Here is a 26,968-nt window from a genome sequence, read left to right on the forward strand (position 1 = left end):
AGGAACAGTCAAAAGGAGAAGGAACAGTCAAAAGAAGAAGGAACTGTCAAAAAGAGAAGGAACAGTCAAAAGGAGAAGGAACAGTCAAAAGAAGAAGGAACTGTCAAAAAGAGAAGGAACAGTCAAAAGGAGAGGGAACAGTCAAAAGGAGAAGGAACAGTCAAAAGGAGAAGGAACAGTCAAAAGAAGGAACCGCCAAAAAGAGAAGGAACAGTCAAAAGAAGAAGGAACAGTCAAAAGAAGAAGGAACAGTCAAAAGAAGAAGGAAGTAAAAAAGAGAAGGAACAGTCAAAAGGAGAGGGAACAGTCAAAAGGAGAAGGAACAGTCAAAAGGAGAGGGAACAGTCAAAAGGAGAAGGAACAGTCAAAAGGAGAAGGAACAGTCAAAAGGAGAAGGAACAGTCAAATGGAGAAGGAACAGTCAAAAGGAGAAAGAACGGTCAAAAGGAGAAGGAACAGTCAAAAGAAGGAACCGTCAAAAGGAGAGGAAACAGTCAAAAGGAGAAGGAAGAGTCAAAAGGAGAAGGAACAGTCAAAAGGAGAAGGAACAGTCAAAAGGAGAAGGAACAGTCAAAAGGAGAAGGAACAGTCAAAAGGAGAAAGAACGGTCAAAAGGAGAAGGAACAGTCAAAAGGAGAAGGAACAGTCAAAAGAAGGAACCGTCAAAAGGAGAGGAAACAGTCAAAAGGAGAAGGAAGAGTCAAAAGGAGAAGGAACAGTCAAAAGGAGAAGGAACAGTCAAAAGGAGAAGGAACAGTCAAAAGGAGAAGGAACAGTCAAAAGGAGAAAGAACGGTCAAAAGGAGAAGGAACAGTCAAAAGGAGAAGGAACAGTCAAAAGAAGGAACCGTCAAAAGGAGAGGAAACAGTCAAAAGGAGAAGGAACAGTCAAAAGAAGAAATAACAGTCAAAAGGAGAAGCAACAGTCAAAAGGAGAAGGAACAGTCAAAAGGAGAGGGAACAGTCAAAAGGAGAAGGAACAGTCAAAAGGAGAAGGAACAGTCAAAAGAAGGAACCGTCAAAAGGAGAGGAAACAGTCAAAAGGAGAAGGAAGAGTCAAAAGGAGAAGGAACAGTCAAAAGGAGAAGGAACAGTCAAAAGGAGAAGGAACAGTCAAAAGGAGAAAGAACGGTCAAAAGGAGAAGGAACAGTCAAAAGGAGAAGGAACAGTCAAAAGGAGAAGGAACAGTCAAAAGGAGAGGAAACAGTCAAAAGGAGAAGGAACAATCAAAAGAAGAAATAACAGTCAGAAGGAGAAGCAACAGTCAAAAGGAGAAGGAACAGTCAAAAGGAGAGGGAACAGTCAAAAGGAGAAGGAACAGTCAAAAGGAGAAGGAACAGTCAAAAGGAGAAGGAACAGTCAAAAGGAGAAGGAACAGTCAAAAGGAGAAGGAGCAGTCAAAAGGAGAGGGAACAGTCAAAAGGAGAAGGAACAGTCAAAAGGAGAAGGAACAGTCAAAAGGAGAAGGAACAGTCAAAAGGAGAAGGAACAGTCAAAAGGAGAAGGAACAGTCAAAAGGAGAAGGAACAGTCAAAAGGAGAGGGAACAGTCAAAAGGAGAAGGAACAGTCAAAAGGAGAAGGAACAGTCAAAAGGAGAAGGAACAGTCAAGGAGAAGGAACAGTCAAAAGGAGAAGGAACAGTCAAAAGGAGAAGGAACAGTCAAAAGGAACCGTCAAAAGGAGAAGGAACAGTCAAAAGGAGAAGGAACAGTCAAAAGGAGAAGGAACAGTCAAAAGGAGAAGGAACAGTCAAAAGGAGAAGGAACAGTCAAAAGGAGAAGGAACAGTCAAAAGGAGAAGGAACAGTCAAAAGGAGAAGGAACAGTCAAAAGGAGACGGAACAGTCAAAAGGAGAAGGAACAGTCAAAAGGAGAAGGAACAGTCAAAAGGAGAAGGAACAGTCAAAAGGAGAAGGAACAGTCAAAAGGAGAAGGAACAGTCAAAAGGAGAAGGAAACATTTGAAACATTTGAAACATTTTATTATCCCTTTATCCCCTTATACAATTATGTATTTACAATAATTTTGTAGTGCAGGGAGCCCATTTAAAGCTGGGAGCTTTTTGGGCAGTACTGGAAACTTAGGTGCCGGATTTAATCAATAGTGCAAAAAGAAAAAATATATAGATATTGAGAGCAATGAAAAAAAAAAAAAACGTCAAAAGGAGAGGAAACAGTCAAAAGGAGAAGGAACAGTCAAAAGGAGAAGGAACAGTCAAAAGAAGAAGGAAGAGTCAAAAGGAGAAGGAACAGCTCAAGAGAAGAAGGAACAGTCAAAAGAAGAAGGAACAGCTCAAAAGAAGAAGGAACAGTCAAAAGGAGAAGGAACAGTCAAAAGGAGAAGGAACAGTCAAAAGGAGAAGGAACAGCTCAAGAGAAGAAGGAACAGTCAAAAGGAGAAGGAACAGTCAAAAGGAGAAGGAACAGCTCAAGAGAAGAAGGAACAGTCAAAAGAAAAGGGAGAAGGAACAGCAAAAGAAGTAAGCCCGTAACCCCTTGACAATAACAGGCCACAAGAGGAGGAAGAGGAGGCTTACATCACCCCCACGCACGGTTGTCTGACTTCCGTGACCCCCAGGTGAGCCGCTTGACCCTTGACCTCTCGTATTACTGCCTCAAATGCCTCTCTCTCTGTTACCTAAGGAGGGAAATGGAGAAAGGAGATAAATAGTACCTCTACTTTTTTTTTTTCTTTTTCGTAACAACTTTCGTTTCTTTCCTTTCCCTTCCCTTCCTTCCCTTTTCCTAACTCAACTTTTATTCCATTTCTTCCTTTCCTTATCCTTCACTCACTCTCTTTCCATTTATTTTCTCCTATTTTTTATTCGTTTGTTTCTTCATCTTCTCTTCACTCTTCCTTTCCGTCCTATCTTCGGTAAAGGTTCAGTATAACTCCGGCGCCTTAATTTTGGTCTATTTTCTTCCACACCTTTACAAAACCATTTGTATACATATAATACATAAAACAAAAAGTGGCGGGCAAATACCGCTACCTGCTTTAGGGTGGTTATTGTCTGGCAAATCTTAAGTGGCGGTTTGACGAGACAGCCCGCTAGACACTGGTGCTATGTCTCCAACTGACCTCGCGTACCGTGCCTCTCACACCCTTCTCTCACTCTAGTATAAAAACAAATATGGTTTTTATGATTTATTCTCTATCTGTGAGTGAATACAAAGAAATTTGTACAACACTAGGCAGCGTTGCCACCGTGGTGTTGTCAGCTCAAGTCAACCCAACACGCCGCAGGTGCCAGTTGCTCTGCCTGCTTTAATTATTGCATTTCTGCCATTTTTTGGTGTGTCTGCCATCTGCCATACAATGTTAGCCATATGGCATAATTATGATAAAATATGGAGAATGTACCTATATATGGAATGCCAGGACTGTCAAGCAAATTCTGTTGTTGTGAGTCATACAGGTGAATGGTGAGGTTCTGCTGGGGATGGCCAGGGAGTGGGGAAGGAGTGGGTGGTAAGAACATTAAAATATTATTTCCACACCACTCAAGGGGTAAAGAGTCTTGGTGCGTTTTTTTAAAGAGGTTTATTATTATTATTATTATTATTATTATTATTATTATTATTATTATTATTATTATTATTATTATGCATTGTCGTGCACCATACTCCCCGAATGAGAGTACACCACCATTTTTCTCTCTCTCTCTCTCTCTCTCTCTCTCTCTCTCGTGCACACACACACACACACACACACACAGAGAGAGAGAGAGAGAGAGAGAGAGAGAGAGAGAGAGAGAGAGAGAGACACACACACACACAACACACGTAGAGAGAGAGAGAGAGAGAGAGAGAGAGAGAGAGAGAGAGAGAGAGAGAGAGTCATGGTGTGCGAGGTCAGGTGGAGACGTGGCAACAGGGTCTAGCGGGCTGTCTAAGTCAGAGCTGCCACTTAAGATTTGCCGGACTATAGTGATGGCAGTGAAAAGTCATATATCTACATGTTTTGGTAGCAGCGGCAGCCATTGGGAGGTGAGCAGTGTTGCCAACGATCCAACGCTTGGTTAGCGATTAGCCCACGCATGTGAGACCAGGTCCACCACGCGTGGTTAAATTTATATTCAATGTCTATAGTTTTGATATTTTTCAAATAGAGAATATTTTTGCTCAATTAAAACCTGCTTGTTCTGGCCCTGATGGTACTCCTTCAGTCTTTTTAAAAAGATGTGCCCCTTCTATTAGTTACCCTCTGTTGCTATTGATGTCCCCTCAGACTGGAAAGATGCTAATGTAATGCCACTATTGAAAGGGGGAGTTCATTCTGATCCTCTTAATTACAGACCTATAAGCTTGACATCTGTGTGCTCAAAATCTTTTGAGAGAAATATAGTCTCCCAATTGTCTGCCTATTTGGAACACAGTCAGTTACTTTCACCTTATCAGTATGGTTTTAGATCAGGCAGGTCAGTGTCTGAGCAATTATTATACACTTATGACTATGTTACTCATCACTATGATCAAGGTTTTTCAGTGGATGTTATATTTTTTTACTTTAAAAGGGCATTTGATGTTGTCAACCATAGACTGTTACTTAGCATGTTACCTGGCATTGGAGTTGAAGGCTGTTAGGTGGGCTGGCTGAGTGATTACTTGACGGGGAGGGAAATGAAAGTGGTTGTGCATGGCTGTGAGAGTTATCAAGTTGAGGTTGGTAGCGGTGTCCCACAGGGTTCAGTGATGTTCAGTCATGTGGTCTCTGGTTTAAACTGTAAATTTTGTCTCTTTGCTGATGACCAAGTTATTTTTAGCCTCGGTAATATCAAAATCTGACCATTTAATTTCCCATCCTTGTCTGCAGAGGGATATTAACCTACTCTTCAATACAAGTAGATCTTGGGGTTTGTCTTTTTCAGTTGGCAAATGTGTCAGAATGAACTTTTGTAGAAGTTTTCAAGATGCACCTGTTCTCTTGCAGTACTTCATTGTGAGCAACCTATTTTAGATGTTGACAACCACAAAGATCTTGGGGTCAGGATTGATTCTTCTCTCAAGTTCCATCTCCATGTGAGAGAGATTGCAGGCAAAGCTAGTGGCATAAGCTATAGTATTCTTGAGGGAACTATTTGTAGAACTCCAGATTTTATGAGAGGTTTTTATTTCACATATTAGGCCAGTCCTCCGTAGAATCTGAACACCTTCTAATTTAGCAATGTCCTTTGCATGGTGGGGAGACCAAAACTACTGCATATTCCAAGTGGGGTCTGACTAAACTATAGTAGAGCGGAAGTATTACATCTTCATTCTTGAATAAAAAGTTTCTATTAATGAAGCCCAACATTTTGTTCGCTTTATTTGCTGCATCGATGCATTGCTGTGAGAATTTGAGGTTTGACGCGATTTTGACCCCCAAGTCCTTAACGCATTGAACGCTTTTGAGTCTGACGCCGCGCATTTCGTAGTTGAACTTCTTATTTCTTGTTCCAACATGAAGGACCTGGCACTTGTCTACGTTAGAGAGAGAGAGAGAGAGAGAGAGAGAGAGAGAGAGAGAGAGAGAAGGGTGTGAGTCATGGTGTGCGAGGTCAGGTGGAGACGTGGCAACAGGGTCTAGCGGGCTGTCTACGTCAGAGCCGCCACGTAAGATTTGCCGGACTATGGTGATGGTAGTGAAAAGGCATATACCTACATGTTTTGGTGGCAGTGGCAGCCATTGGGAGGTGAGCAGTGTTGCCAACGATCCAATGCTTGGTTAGCGATTACTAAACTATAGTAGAGCGGAAGTATTACATCTTCATTCTTGAATAAAAAGTTTCTATTAATGAAGCCCAACATTTTGTTCGCTTTATTTGGTGCATCGATGCATTGCTGTGAGAATTTGAGGTTTGAAGCGATTTTGACCCCCAGGTCCTTAACGCATTGAATGCTTTTGAGTCTGACGCCGCGCATTTCGTAGTTGAACTTCTTATTTCTTGTTCCAACATGAAGGACCTGGCACTTGTCTACGTTAGAGAGAGAGAGAGAGAGAGAGAGAGAGAGAGAGAGAGAGGTTATTAACTAGGGTTGAAATGCAAAGTTTTGGAACCATCTGATTAATGTAGAAGCACTTAGGTTTAAGGACAGACCACATAGTCTGGACCATGGGGTCTGTGTGGTCTGCTTTTCTATGTAAATCTCTCTCTCTCTCTCTCTCTCTCTCTCTCTCTCTCTCTCTCTCTCTCATCCTTTCCCTTTGTCTTACATTTTACTTCCCTTTTGGTATTTTCTTCCTTTCCCATTTTTATTTTTTCCCTCCCTTTAATAACCTCTCTCTCTCTCTCTCTCTCTCTCTCTCTCTCTCTCTTACTTTACTATTGTAAATCTCGAGCATGCATTGCCTAATTTTGAAATAACAACCGATGAAGTCCTTAAAGCTCTCCATTCACTTAAAACAAATAAAAGTCCTGGACCTGACAAAGTATATCCAACTCTGCTGAAAGAAACGAAGAGCGAAATACTCTCCTCCCTCACAACCGTATTCAATATGTCCTTGCGACAAGGCATCGTCCCTTCAGATTGGAAAAAGGCTAACGTGACACCGATTTTCAAGAAAGGAGACAAAAAAGTACCAGGTAATTACAGGCCCATTAGTCTAACTTTGGTTGTAGGTAAGCTACTTGAGGGCATAATTAGAGACAAAATTGTGAGTTACCTTGAAAGCCACTCATTGATTGGGGACTCACAACATGGCTTCCGAAACAAAAGATCCTGCCTATCAAACCTATTAACCAGAGCTGGGATTCTGTAGAAAAAATCTACCACCGGTATCGGTAGTCGGTAGCGAGCCGCGTCCAATCGGTATCGGTAGATCGGTAGATTTTTCAGAAATCTACCGATCGGTATAGATTCGGTATCGGTAGATTAAAAAACTCTATAATTATATAATAAAAAAATGCTTTTAAAGGCCCATAACACACTTTTTAAGTTATTTCTCTCTTATTTCGGATAACTTAAGAATAGAAGTAAATTAGAGTCTTTTAATACCTTTTTTAAGTTCAAAAATACATAACTTATTTAATAAATGAATTTCTCCCTCAAAAAATAAACATCAAACTGAAAAAAAGTTAAATTTAAACAAACTAGACAATACAGCATTATTTATTAACTTTCACAAAATAAATTTCTTCCCAACACAAAAAAAAATTACAACTGAAGCAGTCTTGAGCCTCCTACTCCAGGTCGGTGTCGGCGCCCTTCTTGAGGTCCTCCTTGAGGAATGTCTTGAACTGCTCGCTGTTGCCCTTCAACATCACCAACTGCTCAAAGTTGTTGGCAGTCAGGGAGGACCTCTTGGGGCGGAGGATGTTGCCGGCGGTGCTGAACACTAGGCGATGAGGCTGAGCACGTTGTCGAGAGCGTAGGAGCTAGAGCGTAGGTGTAGGCTACTCGCGTCGGCAGGCCAAACAAGAGTGGGGCTCCCGCCAAAACTTTTGGCGGGAGCGAGAATCTGCTAGGTCGTGGCTGCCTCTGATTGGCTGAGAACGCCCAGAACGGCCGGTGATTGGCTAAGCGTGATGACGTCAAAGTAATACCTGGAATTTCCTGCTAACTGCTTCCCATAGATGCGCTCGAACGTGTTGAAACTTGTCCGTTTCATTTTGCCGGGGTCGTCTTCTCTTAAGTCTTAACAAAAAAGTCCCGCGCTCGCTTTTTCAATCTACCGATACCGATTGACTGCCAATCATGCGATCGGTAGCGGTATTCGGTAGTTTCTTCAAAATACCGAATGATCGGTATCGGTAGCAGTAATCTACCGCCGGTAGTACCGATCCCAAATGTCAATCGGTAGTCCCAGCTCTGCTATTAACCTTTTATAACGACCTCTTCACTGTTTATGACGTAACCAAATCACTGGACGTAGTCTATCTTGATTTCCAGAAAGCGTTTGATAAAGTCCCGCATCATAAATTACTTTACAAATTAAAGCAAATAGGTATTGACGGTCAAGTAAACCAATGGATCGCGAATTGGTTGAGCAACAGACAACAAAGAGTAGTGATTGACGGATTTAACTCAGAGTGGGTGCCTGTCACTAGTGGCGTCCCTCAGGGCTCGGTCCTTGGCCCAGTGCTCTTCATTATTTACATCAACGACGTGGATGTTGGACTCAATAACCGCATTAGTAAATTTGCAGACGACACAAAGATTGGTAACTCGGTTCTCACTGACGAAGACAGGCAAAGCCTCCAAGAGGATTTGCACAAAATTTTAGCTTGGTCGGATAGATGGGAGATGCCCTTTAACGTAGACAAGTGCCAGGTCCTTCAAGTTGGAACGAGGAATAAGAAGGAATACTGAAATGCGCGGCGTTAAACTCAAAAGCGTTCAATGCGTCAAAGACTTGGGGAGCAAAATCGCGTCAAACCTCAAATTCTCACAGCAATGCATCGATGCAGCAAATAAAGCGAACAGAATGTTGGGCTTCATTAAAAGAAACTTTGTATTCAAGAATAAAGATGTAATACTCCCGCTCTACAACAGTTTAGTCAGACCCCACTTGGAATATGCAGTACAGTTTTGGTCCCCCCACCATGCAAAGGATATTGCTAAATTAGAAGGTGTTCAGCATCGGGCAACGAAAATGATCCCTTCCTTGCGCAACAAATCCTACGAAGAAAGGCTTTCTACCCTTAACATGTTCTCTCTTGAGAAACGTCGCCTCCGAGGACAACTGATCGAATGTTTTAAAATACTTAATGGTTTCATGAATGTAGACAGATCAACATTGTTTATGATCGATGACAGTCTGCGCACGAGGAACAATGGCGTAAAACTCAGATGTAGACAATTAAATTCTGACTGCACAAAATTTTTCTTCACCAACGCTAGAAAAGCGAGAATGGAATAAGCTTCCACCATCAGTGGTCCAGTGTAACACGATTGACTCCTTCAAAAATAAGCTCGACCGTCACTTCCTTCAACTTAATATCAACTAGAGTAGAAGTGCAACGTTTTGGAGTCTTATGATTAATGTAAAATCACTTAGGTTTAAGGACAGACCACCAAGTCTGGACCATGGGGTCTGTGTGGTCTGATTTTCTATGTAAATCTATGTAAATTCTCTCTCTCTCTCTCTCTCTCTCTCTCTTTATATATATATATATATATATATATATATATATATATATATATATATATATATATATATTAAGGAAGGATTAAGTGGAGAGAAATACTGTCTCTCTACCTTCTTCTATTGCCTTGTATCACTTTGTATCTCTTCTTAGGTCCTCCTCCTCTCGGTCCTCTAGTTATTCACACACTTTTCTTTTCAATAGTACGTAACTGTCCTCACTGTAATACTCTATTGCATTATGTTTTCCTTAAAGTTTGTGACTCTGGCCCCCACCCAGGTGTGAGGCGTGGCAGCATGCACCCTGACCTGTCCCCCCACCTGCACACACCACAGTGCAACGACCTCATCAATCAGCTGCACCGGTGTCACGAGGAGGTGGGTCAGGCTTGTTACTCCTCACACACACACACACACACACACACACACACACACACAGACACACATACACATTCACATACGTACACAATCTCTCTTACATTGGGCAAATTTTCCGTGGATCTTCAGTCAAACCACGATTTCCGCTAGCGTGGTTCTCATTTGTTTCTTGTTATTGCTGCTGCTGATGATGGTGAGTAATACCGTCGTCCTTCGGTGAAATCTACCGTAGTTTTGGAAGGTCGTGGACACGTCAGAAAACAACGGAAATATTAGAACCACACCAGCGGAAATCATGGTTTGACTAAAGATCCACGGAAAAGTTGCCCAGTGTAATAGCCCCTAATCTAACTTGACTTATGCTATCCTATCTAAACTCTTTTGGCCACTCCTCTTCACTTTTTTTAATGGAGCAGTGATTTGCAGGCCTATTTTTTTCATTAGTTTTTTTCCCCTTGAGCTGTTTCCTTTACCGTACATAAAAATAAAAATAGAAAATAACTCAACCTGATCTGACCCCCCCAGTGCAAAAATACTATATGCTAGACTGCCCTTGTAAACTTTATCCTTTTATATTTTGAGGTTTCTTTAGTTTTCTGAAAGCTATTAGTTACTGCACGGCATTAACCTGGTAGCAGCAATGGGCCAAATTTGTGGCTTTACCGTGTAGCAGCGACGGGCCAAATTTGTGGCTTTACCGTGTAGCAGCGACGGGCCAAATTTGTGGCTTTACCGTGTAGCAGCGACGGGCCAAATTTGTGGCTTTACCGTGTAGCAGCGATGGGCCAGATTTGTGGCTTTACCGTGTAGCAGCGAAGGGCCAAATTTGTGGCTTTACCGTGTAGCAGCGATGGGCCAAATTTGTGGCTTTACCGTGTAGCAGCGACGGGCCAAATTTGTTCCATGATATAAAGTTTGGAACACGTCGACTTAGCTGTGAAAATCCAACACTTCTAACTAACTCCGTCCCATGAATGGAATTAACTCTTTGACGGCAGTATCTGAAAAGTAGCTCCCCCTGAAATGAATTGTCTGTATATAATCTCTGCCAACCTTAGGACCGTAGCATAAATATGGTTACGCCGCATAATGGATGTTCTAACTATCGTCTCTATGTAGATTCTACCTCAATCTGGAAGTGTTGTTATATTTCTGCCATACAAAACTGACTGACTGAATTTTGGACCGTCTATATGTAGTTCCATCGCCGTCTAAGGGTTAGAAGGCAAACTAACCACGTAACATAATAAATCATACCACATATAAAAAGATCTGATGTTAGAGTATTTGTTTTCTCTCTCCTCGAATCTCTGTCAGTTAACGTTTCTATTTCCAGTATTTATTTATTGCCTTATCTTGGAATCTTGTCTTAGGTTTGTCAAGATTACAGCCTCATTTATGGTGTTTACTTTCTTCCATTTCCATTTACTGCATTGTGTTCAACGATAGTAACGATACTCTCTTCTTACTTCCCAGAACAAGCTGAAGAAGTTTATGGGCGCTTGTAACGACATCGACAGAGAGGTTCTGAAGTGCCTGAAGGCAGAGGTGAGCTTCTGTGTGCGTTGATGGGGGACGGACATAGTTTACTTGACTGAAGGGGGAGGGACATAGTTTACTTGACTGAAGGGGGAGGGACATAGTTTACTTGACTGAAGGGGGAGGGACATAGTTTACTTGACTGAAGGGGGAGGGACTTGAGCTTATTTGACTGAAAGGGGAGGGACATTACTCGGTGAGATTGACTTTCCTGTGCATTAATAGGTATGTAAGCTAAATTCTGGATCGATAAGTTATAATAATAAAACCAACCAGGTAGAGAGGGGGAAGTCCGGACTCTATGAGCTGCCTGTTCAGCAAACCCCAAACACCTGAGATGCTGAGAAAGAGAAAATGAAAATGAAAGCCAAAGCAAATATGTTCATCAATGCAGCATGTAGACTAACCAATGATGTGATATTGATGGTGCTTTCTCTTCTTCCTCCCTCCCCTCACCCCCCCACACCACCTCCTGACAGCGACTACGGAGAAGAGCCAACAACAGAATCTTGGCCGAGGAGCGCAGGAAGAAGATTCACACCAAGTTGGGGGAAGGCTACGACTGGGAGAAGGCATAAAACAGGAGCTTTCTTACACGCAGAACGCCCATCGTCATCTCGGTCTAAACCTCAACTGGTAGCTCTCAAGACATAGAAACAAGGTATATATTTGGACCTTTCTTTCTCAGAACCTTTACAGCTGGGAGATAACATTAGATTTGACCTTCTGTAGACATCAAGTGCCCATCACTATCTCTGTCGAAACCTCCACTGTTATCCTGCTCTTAAGAAGTTATAGATACAAGGCATATAATTGGACCTCCTTTCTTTCTATCAAAACATTAACCGTTGTCCTAATCTCAAGACAAACAATACAAAATTTGACCTTCCATTGATGCCAAACACACATAATCTCTGTCAAAACCTCAATTGGTATCCTGCTCTCAAAACGTTATTGAAACAAGGTATTTGATTGGACCTTCTTCCTTTATATAAGATTTTTAACTGTCTTTCTCTCAAAACAAACTGGGAGATAACATAAGATTTGACCTTCTGTAGATGCCAAACGCTCTTCGTCTTTCTGTCAAAACCTCAACCATTATCCTGCTCTCAAAACATTATGGGACAGGTATATAATTAGATCTTTTTTTCTGTCAAACCCTTAACTGTTAACCTTCTCTCAAAACAAGCCGGTAGGTAACATAAGATTTGACCTGCTGTAGATGCCAAACACCCATTTTCTTTCAAATTCTCAACTGATAACTTGCTCTCAAAATGTCAGACTGGGAGAAGGTATGATTTTGAACCTGTTTACTTTTCTTAGTCTTTCTGTCTCTCGTTACTCTCTGTCTGTTTCTCTTGCTTATCTCTCTCTCTCTCTTTCTTTCCATCTGTCACTTTCTCTCCGTCTGTCTGTCTTTTAACTCTTGGGTCTTTCCAGCCTGTCTAATTATATCCCTCCATCTCTCTCTCTGCCTCTGTCTGTTTTGTTTCTCTCATCTGTCTCTTTCCTTCCATCGGTCTCTGTCATGTCTTTTTACTGCCATCTGCCTCTCTCTCTGTTTCTACCTGTCTGTTTTTTCTCTCATCTCCCTCTTTCCCTTCATCTCCCTATCTCTCGTCTCACAATCACATCCCATTGCAGACAATGTTGCCACCAGCCATGGAGGGAAGGATTGAGGACACAGTGCCCCTGGACCTCAAGTACCCGAGTGTGATTGAGCGCTACTGGACCAAACACTATTTCATCCCTAAGGACAGGAGGTGGCAGGGCGGGGAGGCTGAGGAGAAGGGGGCCAGAGGAGGAAATGTAGGTGGTGGTGGTGAGGATGTGAAGGGAGGTGGAGGGCTAGAGAAAGAGGGAGGTGTTGGTAGTAGTGTAGAGGAGAAACTAGAGAAAGAGGGCTTGGTGAAGAGCGGTAAAAAAGGCATAGAAAAAGAGGATGACGGTGTTGATGCCAAAACAAAAATAGCGACAGAGGAAAACGGCAATAAAACAGAGCAGATGGACATTGAATACACCGAAACAAATGCAGAGAAGGACGACAAGAGCCCAGAAGATGACAGCAGCCTTGGGTCCCAGCAGCAGGAGGAGAAGGGGGGGGGAGCGCCGGGCCAGAACAAGACCCCGGACAGCAGCGGCCACGTGTGTGTTATGGTGCACACGAACAAGCTCTGTCTGGTGACCCTCTCGCCCCGACACCCTGCCCTGGCACCTGGCATGGAGATTACTAAGGTGGGTGTTGATATAGATATGGGGAGTTCTTTCTTTTACTTTTTCTTTTTTTACAGTATCAGAAGCAGTTAAAGGGCAAACAAAGAAGCCTGCTGTATGTTTCTTTCTTCGCCTAGAGAACAATGCAAAGTCTTCGTGGTCATTAGATTTGATGCAATTTCACTTAAGTTTAACCCGTCCGCTGTGTTTGGCATGGATTTGTTTTTCACTGGTATCCTGGTAACATATACTCCCATGTCTTTCTCTGCCTCTGTGGTGGATAGTGGAGTGTTTCCCATGTGGTATTGGTATGCTGGATATCCCTTCGCTGGTATCCTGGTAACATTGACTCTCATGTCTTTCTCTGCCTCTGTGATGGATAGTGGAGTGTTTCCCATGTGGTATTGGTATGCTGGATATCCCTTCGCTGGTATCCTGGTAACATTGACTCCCATGTCTTTCTCTGCCTCTGTGGTGGATAGTGAAGTGTTTCCCATGTGGTATTGGTATGCTGGATATCCCTTCACTGGTATCCTGGTAACATATACTCCCATGTCTTTCTCTGCCTCTGTGGTGGATAGTGGAGTGTTTCCCATGTGGTATTGGTATGCTGGATATCCCTTCACTGGTATCCTGGTAACATATACTCCCATGTCTTTCTCTGCCTCTGTGGTGGATAGTGGAGTGTTTCCCATGTGGTATTGGTATGCTGGATATCCCCTCCCAAAGTGTAGGACTTTACATTTTTCTTCATTGAATTGTAGCAGCCACTTTTTGTTCCATTCCTGTAGCTTGGTGATGTCTTCTTGTAGGAAATCCACAGTCAAGGGGTTAATTTTCTTTCTTTTTTCACAGTAATGGAAGCAGCTCAAGGAAAAAAAAAAAGAAAAAGGCCCACTGTCTGTTTCTTTCTTCACCTAGATAGAAATGCAAAGTCTTGGTGGCCATTAGATTTGATGCAGTTTCACTTAGGTTTGGGCCATAGGGTCTGTGTGGTCTGAATACCTATGTAAATTTCTATCTCGCCTCTCTCTCTCTCTCTCTCTCTCTCTCTCTCTCTCTCTCTCTCTCTCACCTCTCTTGTCCTGTTCTCTCTCTCACCTCTCTTGTCCTGTTCTCTCTCTCACCTCTCTTGTCCTGTTCTCTCTCTCACCTCTCTTGTCCTGTTCTCTCTCTCTCTCTCTCTCTCTCTCTCTCTCTCTCTCTCTCTCTCTCTCTCTCACCTCTCTTGTCCTGTTCTCTCTCTCTCTCTCTCTCTCTCTCTCTCTCTCTCTCTCTCTCTCTCTCTCTCTCTCTCTCTCTCTTAAAAGTCCTGGACCTTAAATACTAAAGTCTCTCTCTCTCTGCTGAAAGATTCTCTCTCTCCTCACGTATTCATAAGGCATTGTGACAAATTGTCCCTTCAGAGGAAAAAAAGGCTAACGTGACACCGATTTTTAGAAAGGAGACAAAAAGTACCAGGTAATTACAGGCCCATTAGTCTAACTTCGGTTGTAAGTAAGCTACTTGAGGGCATAATTAGAGACAAAATTGTGAGTTACCTTGAAAGCCACTCATTAATTGGGGACTCACAACATGGCTTCCGAAACAAAAGATCCTGCCTATCAAATCTATTAACCTGTCATAACGACCTCTTTACTGTTTATGACGTAACCAAATCACTGGACGTAGTCTATCTTGATTTCAGAAAGCGTTTGATAAAGTCCCGCATCATAAATTACTTTACAAATTAAACAAATAGGTATTGACGGTCAGGTAAACCAATGGATCGCGAATTGGTTGAGCAACAGACAACAAAGAGTAGTGATTGGATTTAACTCAGAGTGGGCGCCTCTCACTAGTGGCGTCCCTCAGGGCTCGGTTCTTGGCCCAGTGCTCTTCATTATTTACATCAACGACGTGGATGTTGGACTCAATAACCGCATTAGTAAATTTGCAGACGACACAAAGATTGGTAACTCGGTTCTCACTGGCGAAGACAAGCAAAGCCTCCAAGAGGATGTGCACAAAATTTCAGCTTGGTCGGATAGATGGTAGATGCCCTTTAACGTAGACAAGTGCCAGGTCCTTCAAGTTGGAGCGAGGAATAAAAAGATTTATTACGAAATGCGGCGTTAAACTCAAAGCGTTCAATGCGTCAAGGACTTGGGGTCAAAATCGCGTCAAACCTCAAATTCTCACAGCAATGCATCGATGCAGCAAATAAAGCGAACAGAATGTTGGGCTTCATTAAAAGAAACTTTTATTTAAGAATAAAGATGTAATACTCCGCTCTACAACAGTTTAGTCAGACCCCACTTGGAATATGCGGTACAGTTTTGGTCTCCCCACCATGCAAAGGATATTGCTAAATTAGAAGGTGTTCAGCGTCAAGACGAAAATTATCCCTTCCTTGCGCAACAAATCCTACGAAGAAAGGCTTTCTACCCTTAACATGTTCTCTCTTGAGAAACGTCGCCTCCGAGGAAAACTGATCGAATGTTTTAAAATACTTAATGGTTTCACGAATGTAGACAGATCAACATTGTTTATGATCGATGACACTTTGCTAAAGATGAACAATTGAGTAAAACTCATATTTAGACAAGTAAATTAAGACTGAACCAAATAATTATTCACCAACGCTAGAAGTGCGAGAATGGAATAAGCTCCCATCATCAGTGGTCAAGTGTAACACGATTGACTCCTTCAAAAATAAGCTCGACCGTCACTTCCTTCAACTTAATATCAACTAGAGTAGAAATGCAACGTTTTGGAGTCTTCTGATTAATGTAAAATCACTTAGGTTTAAGGACAGACCACCAAGTCTGGACCATGGGGTCTGTGTGGTCTGATTTTCTATGTAAATTATGTAAATCTCTCTCTCTCACCTCTTGTCCTGTTCTCTCTCTCACCTCTCTTGTCCTGTTCTCTCTCTCACCTCTCTCTCTCTCTCTCTCTCTCTCTCTCTCTCTCTCTCTCTCTCTCTCTCTCTCTCTCTCTCTCTCTCACCTCTCTTGTCCTGTTCTCTCTCTCTCTCTCTCTCTCTCTCTCTCTCTCTCTCTCTCTCTCTCTCTCTCTCTCTCTCTCTTTTTTTAATTTAAACAAATTTTTACAGAAAAAGGAGGCTCAAAATTACACTTTTTCGGTAAAATTATTCTAAGAGCCTGTGTAGCACACAAGAACAAGTAAAAAATGAAAATACAAATATGCAAGAAAAAAAAAAATAAACAGCAGACAAAAAAAGATATTGATACTGAAAAAAAAATGCAAATACTAAATACAAAAAGAATCCAAATATACAAAAATAAACACATTCTCACCTGTCCATATTTCTACCAGGTGAGCTACAACGTCGGCAGGTTCAACCGTCTGGACAACCAGGTGTCGGGGAAGGGCAAACGTGGCGCCCAGATGATGGGGCCACAGTCACCCGTGTGCGTCATTACCTGCGCGGACGGCTCCCAACACACCGTGCTGGCGGGCGTACATGGGAAGCTGGTGGAGGTGTGTATTTACCTGTTTATAGTATACAGGGCCTGAGCTCAAGCTGGGATAGTCCTGTCTCCCAATCTATATTTCTACAACTTTTCCTTCGTTTTATGTGTGTGCATATGTATGGAAGTCTGTTTCTGACTTTGTGTGTATGTAATTCACCTCTTGGTCTGCTGCGGGTCTCTCTCGAGACATCCAGCCATTCCCCTACAGAAGAGCACAGAGCTCATAGTACCGATCTTTGAGTAGGACTGAGACCACTCACACACAACACCTCGCCTGACGTCGTGTACCTACTCACTGCTAGGTGAACAGAGGCTACACGTGAAAGAAGATAAACCCAACTTATCTTCATCCGGCCGGGGAATTGAACCCCGGTCCTTCTGTGTGTGTGTGTGTGTTTTACCAGTTTACCTTTAGCTTTTTGTAGTATACAGGACCTGAGCTCAAATTCAGTTAGTCCTGTCCCCCAACCCATATTTGTCCAGCTTTTCCTTCATTTTACGAACACTGCCCACTTCAACAATGTCTTTGCTAAGTCCATTCCATGTATCCACACTCCTGTATGGAAAACTGAAGTTCTTTGGGTCTTTCAAACAAGTCCTCGATCTCAATTTCTTATGGTGTCCTCTTAGTTGCCTCCTTCCTTCCATCTCTATTAAATCATTTCTATTCATCACTTCCATTCCACTCATATTCCTGTACAATGCTATCAGGTCTCCTCTTTCTTCCAGTGTTGGTAAGCCCAGTTCCTCTAATCTAGTTTTGTATAGCAGGTTTGATAGTTCTGGTACCATCTTAGTTGCAATCCTTTGAATCCTTTCAAGTTTCCTTGTCCTTTTTCTTGTGTCGCCATCCAAGTAGTGAAATGCAACTCTAATATTTTGCGGCAGACATATGTTTCTCTGAATATCTTGTTTATATGTTTCTCAGGTGTCAGTGTATTTTGTATTATAATTCCTAAATCTTTTTTTTCCTTCACTGTGTTGATGATTGTCCCTCCCATCTTATACACTCCACTTCATCTACATTTACTTTTCCCTGTTTTCAGTGACTGACATTTCATTGTTTGTGTGTGCATTTACTCAGTTGTGGCATACGGGAGAGGAGGTACACCTGTCTCTGTCACCATAATCCAACTTGGCCTTTAATTCATGAATGGTCTTTGCATGGACCACATCTCTTTTCATGCCGTTCCAGGCCTCCACCACTCTTTGTGGAAAGCTGTTCTTCTTTATGTCTTTTCTACAGGCTTCCCTTTTCACCTTCCTTCCATGGCCTCTTGGTTCTCTTGTATCCCACATCATTAGGTCTTCTTTGTCCACTTTTTCCATCCCACTCAGCACCCTATATACCGCAATCAGATCTCTTCTCTCCCTCCTCTGTTCCAGTTTGGTAGGTTCAGCTTCAATCTCTCTGAATCCTCTCTACTTTTCTTATACAGTACTGTCTCCAGGATTGTGAGTTTCAAGTTTGTGATTCACCGAGTTTGCGATAGGGACCACCAAAATTTGATGTTTATTGAAAACTGAAATTGCGATACGGCCCGAAAGGAAAAGGAAAAGGCTGCTAAAACCGGGTTTTTTCACACCTTGTTGTGGTCCTTGACTCCCATTCTTGTCTTTCCATTGGCCGCAGGAAGCATGGTGAGTGGGATCCGGGCAGCCAGGCGCATGTGTGCGAGCAGCCCCGACCGCGCGCTGGGCTTGAGCAGCTGATGATGGTGATGATGAGTGTCGGCGGTGTGGCCTTTGCATTGGCGCCACCCAAATGGTATTTTTATCGGGGCCCGTGTGTGTGTGTGGCTGTGCCAATTGTGGGCCCGGGCTTCTCAATTTGCTAATTCTTATTTTCCACATGTTGTGCAGGACTTCTTTCTTTTCTTCCATCTCTTCTTTTAAAAAAAAAAAAAGAGATGGAGGAAAAGAAAGGGGTCCCATGCAACGTTGATGTGGAAAATAAGAATTAGCAAATTGAAAAGCCCAAACCCTTAATAAACACAGCCACACACACACACACACACACACACGGGCCCTGATAAAAATACCATTCAGGTGGTGCCGATGCAAAGGCCGCGCCGCCGACACTTACCATCACCATCACCGCCCGTCAGCTGCTCAAGTCCAGCACGTGGTTGGGGCACGTTTGCAATCCGCAACGTCGACCTATTTATCGCAAACTTGGAGACAGTACTTTATTTGTCTTTGTACTCACTGTATACTACTGCTGCATATTCCAACCTTGGACATATCATGGTTGCAATCAATTTTTATGTTTCTCACCTTGTGTGTGTGTGTGTGTGTGTGTTAATTCCTCACCTAACACTCTCCCTTCCATAGTAACCTCAGAGAACACTTTCCATTTACCCACCTTCGTGTTAATGTTTATTACTTTTTGGCAGTCATTTTGTTTTTCTATTTGTTTTTGCCCTCAAGTTGTTTACTGTAAAGAAGAAAAAAAAAAGTAACACCCCTTTGCCTACCCCCACAGGTAAATGAGCGCCTAGTGACTAACCCCAAGCTGCTGAGTGAGTGCCCGGAAGGCGAGGGTTACCTGGCTGTGATCCTGCCGCCTCTGAGGAACGGCGACGGCCCCCTCAAGAGGCTCCTCACCGCTGAACAGTATTGGGGTCAGGAGAGGTGAAGTAGGAGTGAGTCTAATGGTGGGAGTCAGGGTACAGCTTTTTTTTGTCATTGTGTTAATCTTGAAAAATAAACTCATTAATAGTCTGAATTGAACGGTGAACTTGCTACTGTGTTGAGCTCAAATATAGGCTCAATATTCATCTGAATTAAACTATAAACCTGCCAGAAGATGTTTTATAAAGTGTAAATTAAAAAGTATAAACTCCCTAACAGTCTAAAAATTGATCTATAAACTTCCTATAAGGTATTAAATATGTATATATTAAAAAAAATATAAACTCCCTAGCTGTTTGAACTATAATCTTTGCAAAATGTGTTCAAAGAAAGTGCAAATTTAAAAATATAAGCTCTGTAACAGTCTGGATTGATTTATAAACTTCCTAAAAGGTGTGAAACAAATGTAAACTAAAATAAGGTGTCAAATCAAGTGTGGGTGAGGGAACTACTGGGCCTGTGTACTGCTATCTTGCCACTCCAATAGAAACTCGGCAGCAGTCTAAATCATCCAATAAATTTGCCAGGTATTAAACAAATGTAAAATCAAAGTGTGTTAAATCAAGAGTGTGGGTTAGGGAACTACTGGGCCTGTGTACTGCAACCTTGCCATTCCAATAGAAACTCAGTAACAATCTAAATCATACTATAAACTTGCCGGAAGGTGTTAAACAAATGTAAAATGAAAATGTGTTAAATTAAAGAGTGTGGGTGAGGGAACCACTGGGCCTGTGTACTGCTGTCTTGCCACTCCAATAGAAACTCAGTAACAATCTAAATCATACTATAAACTTGCCGGAAGGTGTTAAACAAATGTAAAATCAAAATGTGTTAAATTAAAGAGTGTAAGGGAGAGTACAACTGGGCCTGTGTACTGCAACCTTGCCATTCCAATAGAAACTCGGTAACAATCTAAATCATGCTATAAACTTGCCGGAAGGTGTTAAACAAATGTAAAATGAAAATGTGTTAAATTAAAGAGTGTAAGGGAGAGTACAACTGGCTCCATGTGTTGCAAACTTGCTATAGAATGTTAAAACTGAATTATAAACTTTAGGAAGGGGATAAACACAAATCAAAGCTCAGTAAAGTGTTTCCCTGGAGTTTAAATGAAGATAGAGCTACGTCCATGCCATGTGAACTCACTCAAAGATGTTAAACTCAAATGTAAACTCAAGTGAAGTGTAATTGAAAAGTCAGTCTGGATGCAGCTAAGTAAACTCAAATGTAAGCTCATGAAGTGTAATTGAAAGGTCAGTCTGGATGCAGCTAAGTAAAGTGTTATGTAAACTTGCTGCTAGGTGTTAAACTCTGATGTAGATTTGCTGCAGATGTTAAATGTAAATGGGACCTTGTGTAAATAAACTGTTTTGGAAATTGTCAGGTGGTTTGCCAGGTAATTTTTTTCAGCTTAGTTCCCCGATGCACACCATTTCTTAGACTACTACTACTACTACTACTACTACCTTTATTCCTTGTTTATATCTTTAGAATGACAAAAACTACACTACTACTACTACTGTCACTACTACTACTACTACTACTACTACTACTACCACCACTACTACTACTACTACTACTAATGCCACTACTACTACTACTACTACTACCACCTTTATTCCTTGTTTATATATTTAGAATGACAAAAAAAACTCACCATTTGTTATTACTGTTACCCCTGTCATTACTAACTACTACTACTATTATTATTTTACTATTATTACTATTACTACCATTGCCATTACTGCTACTACTACTACCTCTACCACTTCCGTCCCTGCCATTACATTACTACTACTACTACTACTGCTATTATTATTATTATTTTACTGTTATTACTGCTACTACCTCTACCACTTCTATCCCTGCCATTACATCTACTACTATTACTACACCACTGCTGCTGCTGCTACCACCCAAAGTAAAATCACTCCTGGACAATGATAAACTGATATTACAAAAACAAATAAAAAGAACACTAGGGAAGATAGGCTCGTATTATAAGACATTCCACCGCCCAAGAACACGTACTTGACAAGGCTTTCGTGGGAGTTTTGAGCATTTCCAGGAGTAGTTTTATGACCCTGGTGGTAGTCTGACCCTTCTTCTATACCGTGAGCCTAAAGAAACACTCATTAGAACCCGCCTGACCCCTCCTTTGACCTTTAGAAATAGATGATGTGAAAAGCGAGTGCCTTATAATACCAACCATAGAGTTTACAGTTGACAAGAGTGGAAGAGACTCGGCCCATCCAACTCCATAAGAGAAAATAAGGATGCCTAACAAGGAGCAAAAGAATAAAAAGATAAATATTCACAACCATACCTATGCACAAACACTTACAAATTCATGAAGTCTCAACCCACTGTTATAAGTATCCACAGACGAGAGGAAGTACCCAGACTACCTTGTCTTACCTTAGTTATGCTGAGTACAATGGGGTTAAGCTGAGGAGAGGCAGGGAAGCATAACCTCTCCCTATGATACCTCAGGGAAGACTGCTCACTGGCTAGTCTATTCCTGCCTCCCTTCCTCAGATCAGAAGTTTCATGCACAGCTGGTTCGCATAGAATAAAAATGACACCAAAAGTTTATCTAAACAAAACCTAAACAAAATAATTAGATGCAAGAAAATAATGAAAAGTATAATTTGTGTCCATAAAACAGTTCAGCTTTGGAAATGAATTCAAAATTGTATCTTGAAACCAAAACTTGGCTCCTTATGAAACAGCTCAGCAGGGAAATGATGTCAGGAAAGAGATTTGACAATATGAAGTAAATTATGGAAGGGGTCAGAAAAACATATGACCAATTAGTGAGATTTGAAAATAGAATGAACAGCAAAAAATTATCTGCCAAACTAGCCACATTACTGTTGATGAATATTAATACAACGTTTGCAAAATATATAGAGAGGACAAGAACACACAGACGATGCAGTGACTGACGGCTCGTCTGGTAACACATACACACCCAAGCCATCAGTCTCACATCACTGGCAACTCAAGTAAGGTTTAGTTATTACAATTTTATTTACAAAACTTGTATAAAACAGTCGCTGCCTCGCTGATGACCAAAGAGTCTCGCGGGCAGCTGGAACACAAGTCTTTCATGGTCAACTCCTTTGTTTTCTTTTGTTCTGCAGCAAGAGATACACCTACTATCACAATGACCTTAGCAGCGAAACTTAGCGAGAATGGAATGGTGGAGGAGGAGGAGGAGGAGGACGCCACAGAGACCAACAACCAGTGACGCAGCGAACGATGAGCCCACTGGAGTGACAAGGCCGCAAGCACCACCAAGGCAAAGATGCTGATTGTGCTGGCAACAGGTTACATGATGTCCTCTAACTTGGAGTGTGATGTGAGTTGAAAACATTATCCAACAGCTTTTGTGCCTCTGCCTAGCTGTATTTCCTACTCTTATGCTACGACCAAGAAGAAAGAACGCTGATTTTAGAGTAATGTGTTCAAGCAGGTGTGATGTGAGGTAAAAATATTATCCAACAGCCTTTGTTTAGCCGTATTTCCCTCTCTTATTTAATGGCAAAAGTTAGAACACTGATTTTAGAGTAACAAAGTTCATTCACATGTCCTCTCTCGTGGAAATGAGACGTGAGGTAAAATGATGATCTGATAGCCTTCCTTTTTCTTTACTTCCTTTAATCTCACCACAAAGGAGACATTATAGTCTTTGCTAATAAGGTAACAGTGTGAAGCGAGTGTCCTGTCTTGTGGAAGTGTGATATGAGGTACAACTGTGATTATCTAACAGCCTTCCTTCTGCTGTATTTCCTTCTTTTATCTCACAACAAAGATGACATTATAATCTTTGCTCGTAAGGTAACAGGTTCAAGAATGCGTCTTGTCTTGTGGAAGTGTGACACGAGGCTTTAGGATTATTCAAAAAGGTCCAGTAGCTTTTAGGATGTATAGACAAAACGAACTTAAATAATAGCTTTCTCGTCCTTATTAATTGGTGCTTGCGATCTTGTGATTCTGAAGGGCTCATTCATAGTCACTGCCAGCCACCTTGTCCTTTAAGCCACACCCTCTTCCTGGACTTGTCTCTCATTTTCTCAAGTTTATTTTAGTTTGCGATAGAAAAAAAATATCCAAACCATGAATTGATCAGGCTTATTATTAAAAAATGTCAACATTGAACTACGTAATCTTATGACTTTACGAATAATCTGGTGTTTATCATTTTAGTCTGCGATAGTAAAAAAAAAATCTGACCCACTGAACTGATCTTTTAAGTTTGTGATTCTAGTATGTGATAAGATATACATATGAACAGTGAATCAATCTTATGAACTTAGGAATAACCTGGCCTTTATTATTTCAGTTTGCAGTTGAAAAATAATATCTGAACTTTGAATTTATCTTTTCATGCTAGGGACGAGGAGATGTTTATACTGAAGTTCCCAGCAGAATCAGTGACCACCGCTGCTCTGGGTCGAGGGTGAAGGGAAGGGCGAGGAATAATGGATTAGCTGGCTGGCGGTGACTACGGTAACTTGACGCATTCTCGACATGGTGATAGGCATAAGTTGTGGCGTTCTGGTTGATGTTGTTGAAGATCAATCCTTGACTAAATATAAATGCGGATTGTCGAAAATAAAATTGTGGGACCAAATGATTGATTGAGTTTAATGACGTGACCTGTGCTTGTGTTTAAATCATACAAGGAATAGTTGGACTTGTTTTTGATAATAGCCGATTCTAACCGTCAATATATGCTGATTGTCAAAAATAAAATCATGGGACCAAATCACTGACTGTGGGTGTGATTATGTGACCTGTTTTTGTGTCTGAATCATATGAGGTCAATTTGGTTTGTTGATGTTGTTAATACCCGATTCTAACCGTTAATATATGCTGATTGTCGAAAATAAAATCGTGGGACCAAATCATTGACTGTGGGTGTGATTGTGACCCGTTTTTGTGTCTGAATCGTACGAGGTCAATTTGGTTTTGTTGATGTTGTTGATAATACCCGATTCTATCATCAATAAGTTCTGATTGTTGAAAATAAAATCATGAGACCAAATCACTGACTGTGTGTAATAATGTGACCTGTCTTTGTGTCTGAATCGTACGAGGTCAATTTGGTTCTGTTGATGTTGATGATATAGCCGATTCTAAATGTCAATAAATGCTGATTGTCGAAAGTAAAATAAATAAAACCGTGAAATGAAATGACTGACTGTGGGTGTAATAATGTGACCTCTATTTTTTTCTGAATCATACAAGATCAATTTGGTTTTGTTGAGGTTGTTGATAAAAGCCGATTCTAAAAGTACCGCTGATTGTCAAAAATAAGATCTTGGAACCAAATGAGTGACTAGGTGTAATAATGTGACCTGTCTTTGTGTCTGAACCATACGAGGTCAGTTTGATCTTGTCGTTGATAATGGCTGATTCTAAACGCAAATAAATGCTGATTGTCGAAAATAAAATCGTGGAACCAAATGTGTGACTAGGTGTAATAATGTGACCTGTCTTTGTGTCTGAATCATACGAGGTCAATGTGATCTTGTTGTTGATACTGGCCGATTCTAAATGTAAATAAATGGTGATTGTCGAAACTAAAATCATGGAACCAAATGAGTGACTAGGCGTAATTATGTGACCTGTCTTTGTGTCTGAATCATACGAGGTCAATGTGATCTTGTCGTTGATAATGGCCGATTCTGAACGTAAATAAATGCTGATTGTCGAAAATAAAATCATGGAACCAAATGAGTGACTAGTGCAATTATGTGACCTGTCTTGTGTCTGAATTATACGAGGTCAGTTTGATCTTGTCGTTGATAATGGCTGATTCTAAATGTAAATAAATGTGGATTCTCAAAACTAAAATCATGGAACCAAATGAGTGACTGTGGGTGTAATTATGTGACCTGTCTTTGTGTCTGAATCATGGCAGAGAAATTCAGTCTCGTTGATAAAAAGCTAATTCTTAACTAAAATAAATGCCGATTGTCAAGGATAAGACTGTGGGACCAAATGACCGACTCCGGATGCAGTGATTCTACACATATTGATCTGCTTTTTGCCTTTTTCCTGCAATGGAAATTTGGTCTTCGTGGTGTTGGTAATGAATGATTCTTAACATAAATAAATGCTGACTGCCAAGCGTAAGATCATGGGACCCAATTACTGAATGAAGATGTAATTATTATGCATAGATTTACTTTACGTCAGAGTTGTACAAGAAAAATCTAGTCTTGTTGTTGGTAATGAATGATTCTTGATGTAAATAAGTGCTGATTGCTAACAGAAAGATCAGGAGACCCAATTACTGAATGAGGATATAATTGTTATGCATAGATTTGCTTTATGTCTGAGTTGTATAAGAAAAATCTAGTCTTGTTGTTGGTAATGAATGATTCTCGATGTAAATAAGTGCTGATTGCCAAAAGAAAGATCATGGGACCCAATTACTGAATGAGATGTAATTATTATGCATAGATTTGCTTTATGTCTGAGTTGTATAAGAAAAATCTAGTCTTGTTAGTAATGAATGATTCTTGACGTAAATAAATGCAGATTGCCAAGCGTAAGATCATGGGACCCAATTACTGAATGAGGATGTAATTGTTATGCATAGATTTGCTTTACGTCTGAGTTGTATAAGAAAAATCTAGTCTTGTTGGTAATAAATGATTCTTGACGTAAATAAGTGCTGATTGCCAAAAGAAAGATGATGGGACCCAATTACTGAATGAGGATGTAATTATTATGCAGAGATTTACTTTACGTCTGAGTTGTATAAGAAAAATCTAGTCTTGTTGTTGGTAATGAATGATTCTTGATGTAAATAAGTGCTGATTGCTAACAGAAAGATCAGGAGACCCAATTACTGAATGATATAAATATTATTGCATAGATTTTTTTTTACCTCCTGAGTTATATAAAAAAATCATCTTGTTGTTAATAAATGATGAATCTTAAATATAAGTGCTGTGCCAAAAGAAAGATGATGATGATGGGAACCTGAATGAGGATGTAATTATTATGCAGAGATTTACTTTACGTCTGAGTTGTATAAGAAAAATCTAGTCTTGTTGTTGGTAATGAATGATTCTTGATGTAAATAAGTGCTGATTGCCAAGTGTAAGATCATGGGACCCAATTACTGAATGAGGATGTAATTATTATGCATAGATTTGCTTTACACCTGAATCATACAAGATAAATTTAGTCTTTTTGATAATGGTTGATTCTTAACTGTCAAAATAAGACTGTGGCCAAGTGACTGAATGTTATGATAATATTTAGAGTCACTTTACGCCTGCAACAGAATATTGGTCTTGTTGATACTGGAAGATCCTTAACTTAAAATAAATGCTGTGTGTCAAAGTAAGATGCTGGGGCCAAACAACTAAAAAAGATTGCTATATGTGTTTTTTTGTGTGTGATGAGTGATCCATGTAAGGAAAGTATATTGGACTTGTTGATACTGGAAGATCCTTAACTTAAAATAAATGCTGTGTGCCAAAGTAAGATGCTGCGGCCAGACAAATGAAAAAGATTGCTATATGTGTTTTATGAAGATCCCTTAAGAAAAATAAATGCTGTGTGCCAAAGTAAGATGCTGCGGCCAGACAAATGAAAAAGATTGCTATATGTGTTTTTTTTTGTTTTGTTTT

General features: G+C 40.9%; 1 protein-coding gene and 2 long non-coding RNA genes across 8 annotated transcripts; 2 read left to right on the top strand and 1 right to left on the bottom strand.

Annotated features, from left to right (window-relative positions):
* Positions 1-2,500: 2,500 nt before the first annotated feature.
* LOC126999294 (uncharacterized) lies at positions 2,501-20,690 on the top strand. Of its 4 annotated transcripts, none has more exons than XR_007753220.1 (7): positions 2,501-2,577; positions 10,921-10,992; positions 11,463-11,644; positions 12,628-13,218; positions 16,519-16,683; positions 19,162-20,112; positions 20,251-20,690. XR_007753220.1 is itself a non-coding variant. In XM_050861728.1 (6 exons), exons 4-6 carry the CDS (start codon positions 12,631-12,633, stop codon positions 19,312-19,314), a joined length of 906 nt encoding a protein of 301 aa, XP_050717685.1. In that variant the 5' UTR covers positions 2,501-2,577; positions 10,921-10,992; positions 11,463-11,644; positions 12,628-12,630; the 3' UTR covers positions 19,315-20,690. The 4 variants fall into 4 exon arrangements, 1 of the variants encoding a protein (XP_050717685.1); XR_007753221.1 differs by having other exon boundaries at positions 19,162-19,974; positions 20,113-20,690; XR_007753222.1 differs by having other exon boundaries at positions 19,162-19,974.
* A 166-nt stretch (positions 20,691-20,856) lies between these two features.
* LOC126999296 (uncharacterized) lies at positions 20,857-25,873 on the top strand. The gene is made up of 2 exons (XR_007753226.1): positions 20,857-24,661; positions 24,797-25,873. It is a non-coding gene; the product is annotated as an uncharacterized LOC126999296 (long non-coding RNA).
* Positions 22,320-26,863, bottom strand: LOC126999295 (uncharacterized). 3 transcript variants are annotated; one of them, XR_007753224.1, is made up of 3 exons: positions 26,313-26,863; positions 24,947-26,178; positions 22,320-24,811 (listed from the first exon to the last, which is right to left on the bottom strand). It is a non-coding gene; the product is annotated as an uncharacterized LOC126999295 (long non-coding RNA). The 3 variants fall into 3 exon arrangements; XR_007753225.1 differs by having other exon boundaries at positions 22,320-26,036; XR_007753223.1 differs by having other exon boundaries at positions 22,320-26,178.
* Between the last annotated feature and the right edge of the window lie 105 nt (positions 26,864-26,968).

Source organism: Eriocheir sinensis, chromosome 16, assembly GCF_024679095.1.
Source record: "Eriocheir sinensis breed Jianghai 21 chromosome 16, ASM2467909v1, whole genome shotgun sequence".
Taxonomy (NCBI): domain Eukaryota; kingdom Metazoa; phylum Arthropoda; class Malacostraca; order Decapoda; family Varunidae; genus Eriocheir; species Eriocheir sinensis.

Excerpts from the sequence above, each read along its gene's own strand:
- LOC126999294 (XM_050861728.1), top strand. The coding sequence starts at position 12,631 with ATGTTGCCACCAGCCATGGAGGGAAGGATTGAGGACACAGTGCCCCTG. Across the intron at positions 13,219-16,518 it reads CTGGCATGGAGATTACTAAG|GTGAGCTACAACGTCGGCAG; the intron begins GTGGGTGTTGAT and ends TATTTCTACCAG. Across the intron at positions 16,684-19,161 it reads TACATGGGAAGCTGGTGGAG|GTAAATGAGCGCCTAGTGAC; the intron begins GTGTGTATTTAC and ends CTACCCCCACAG.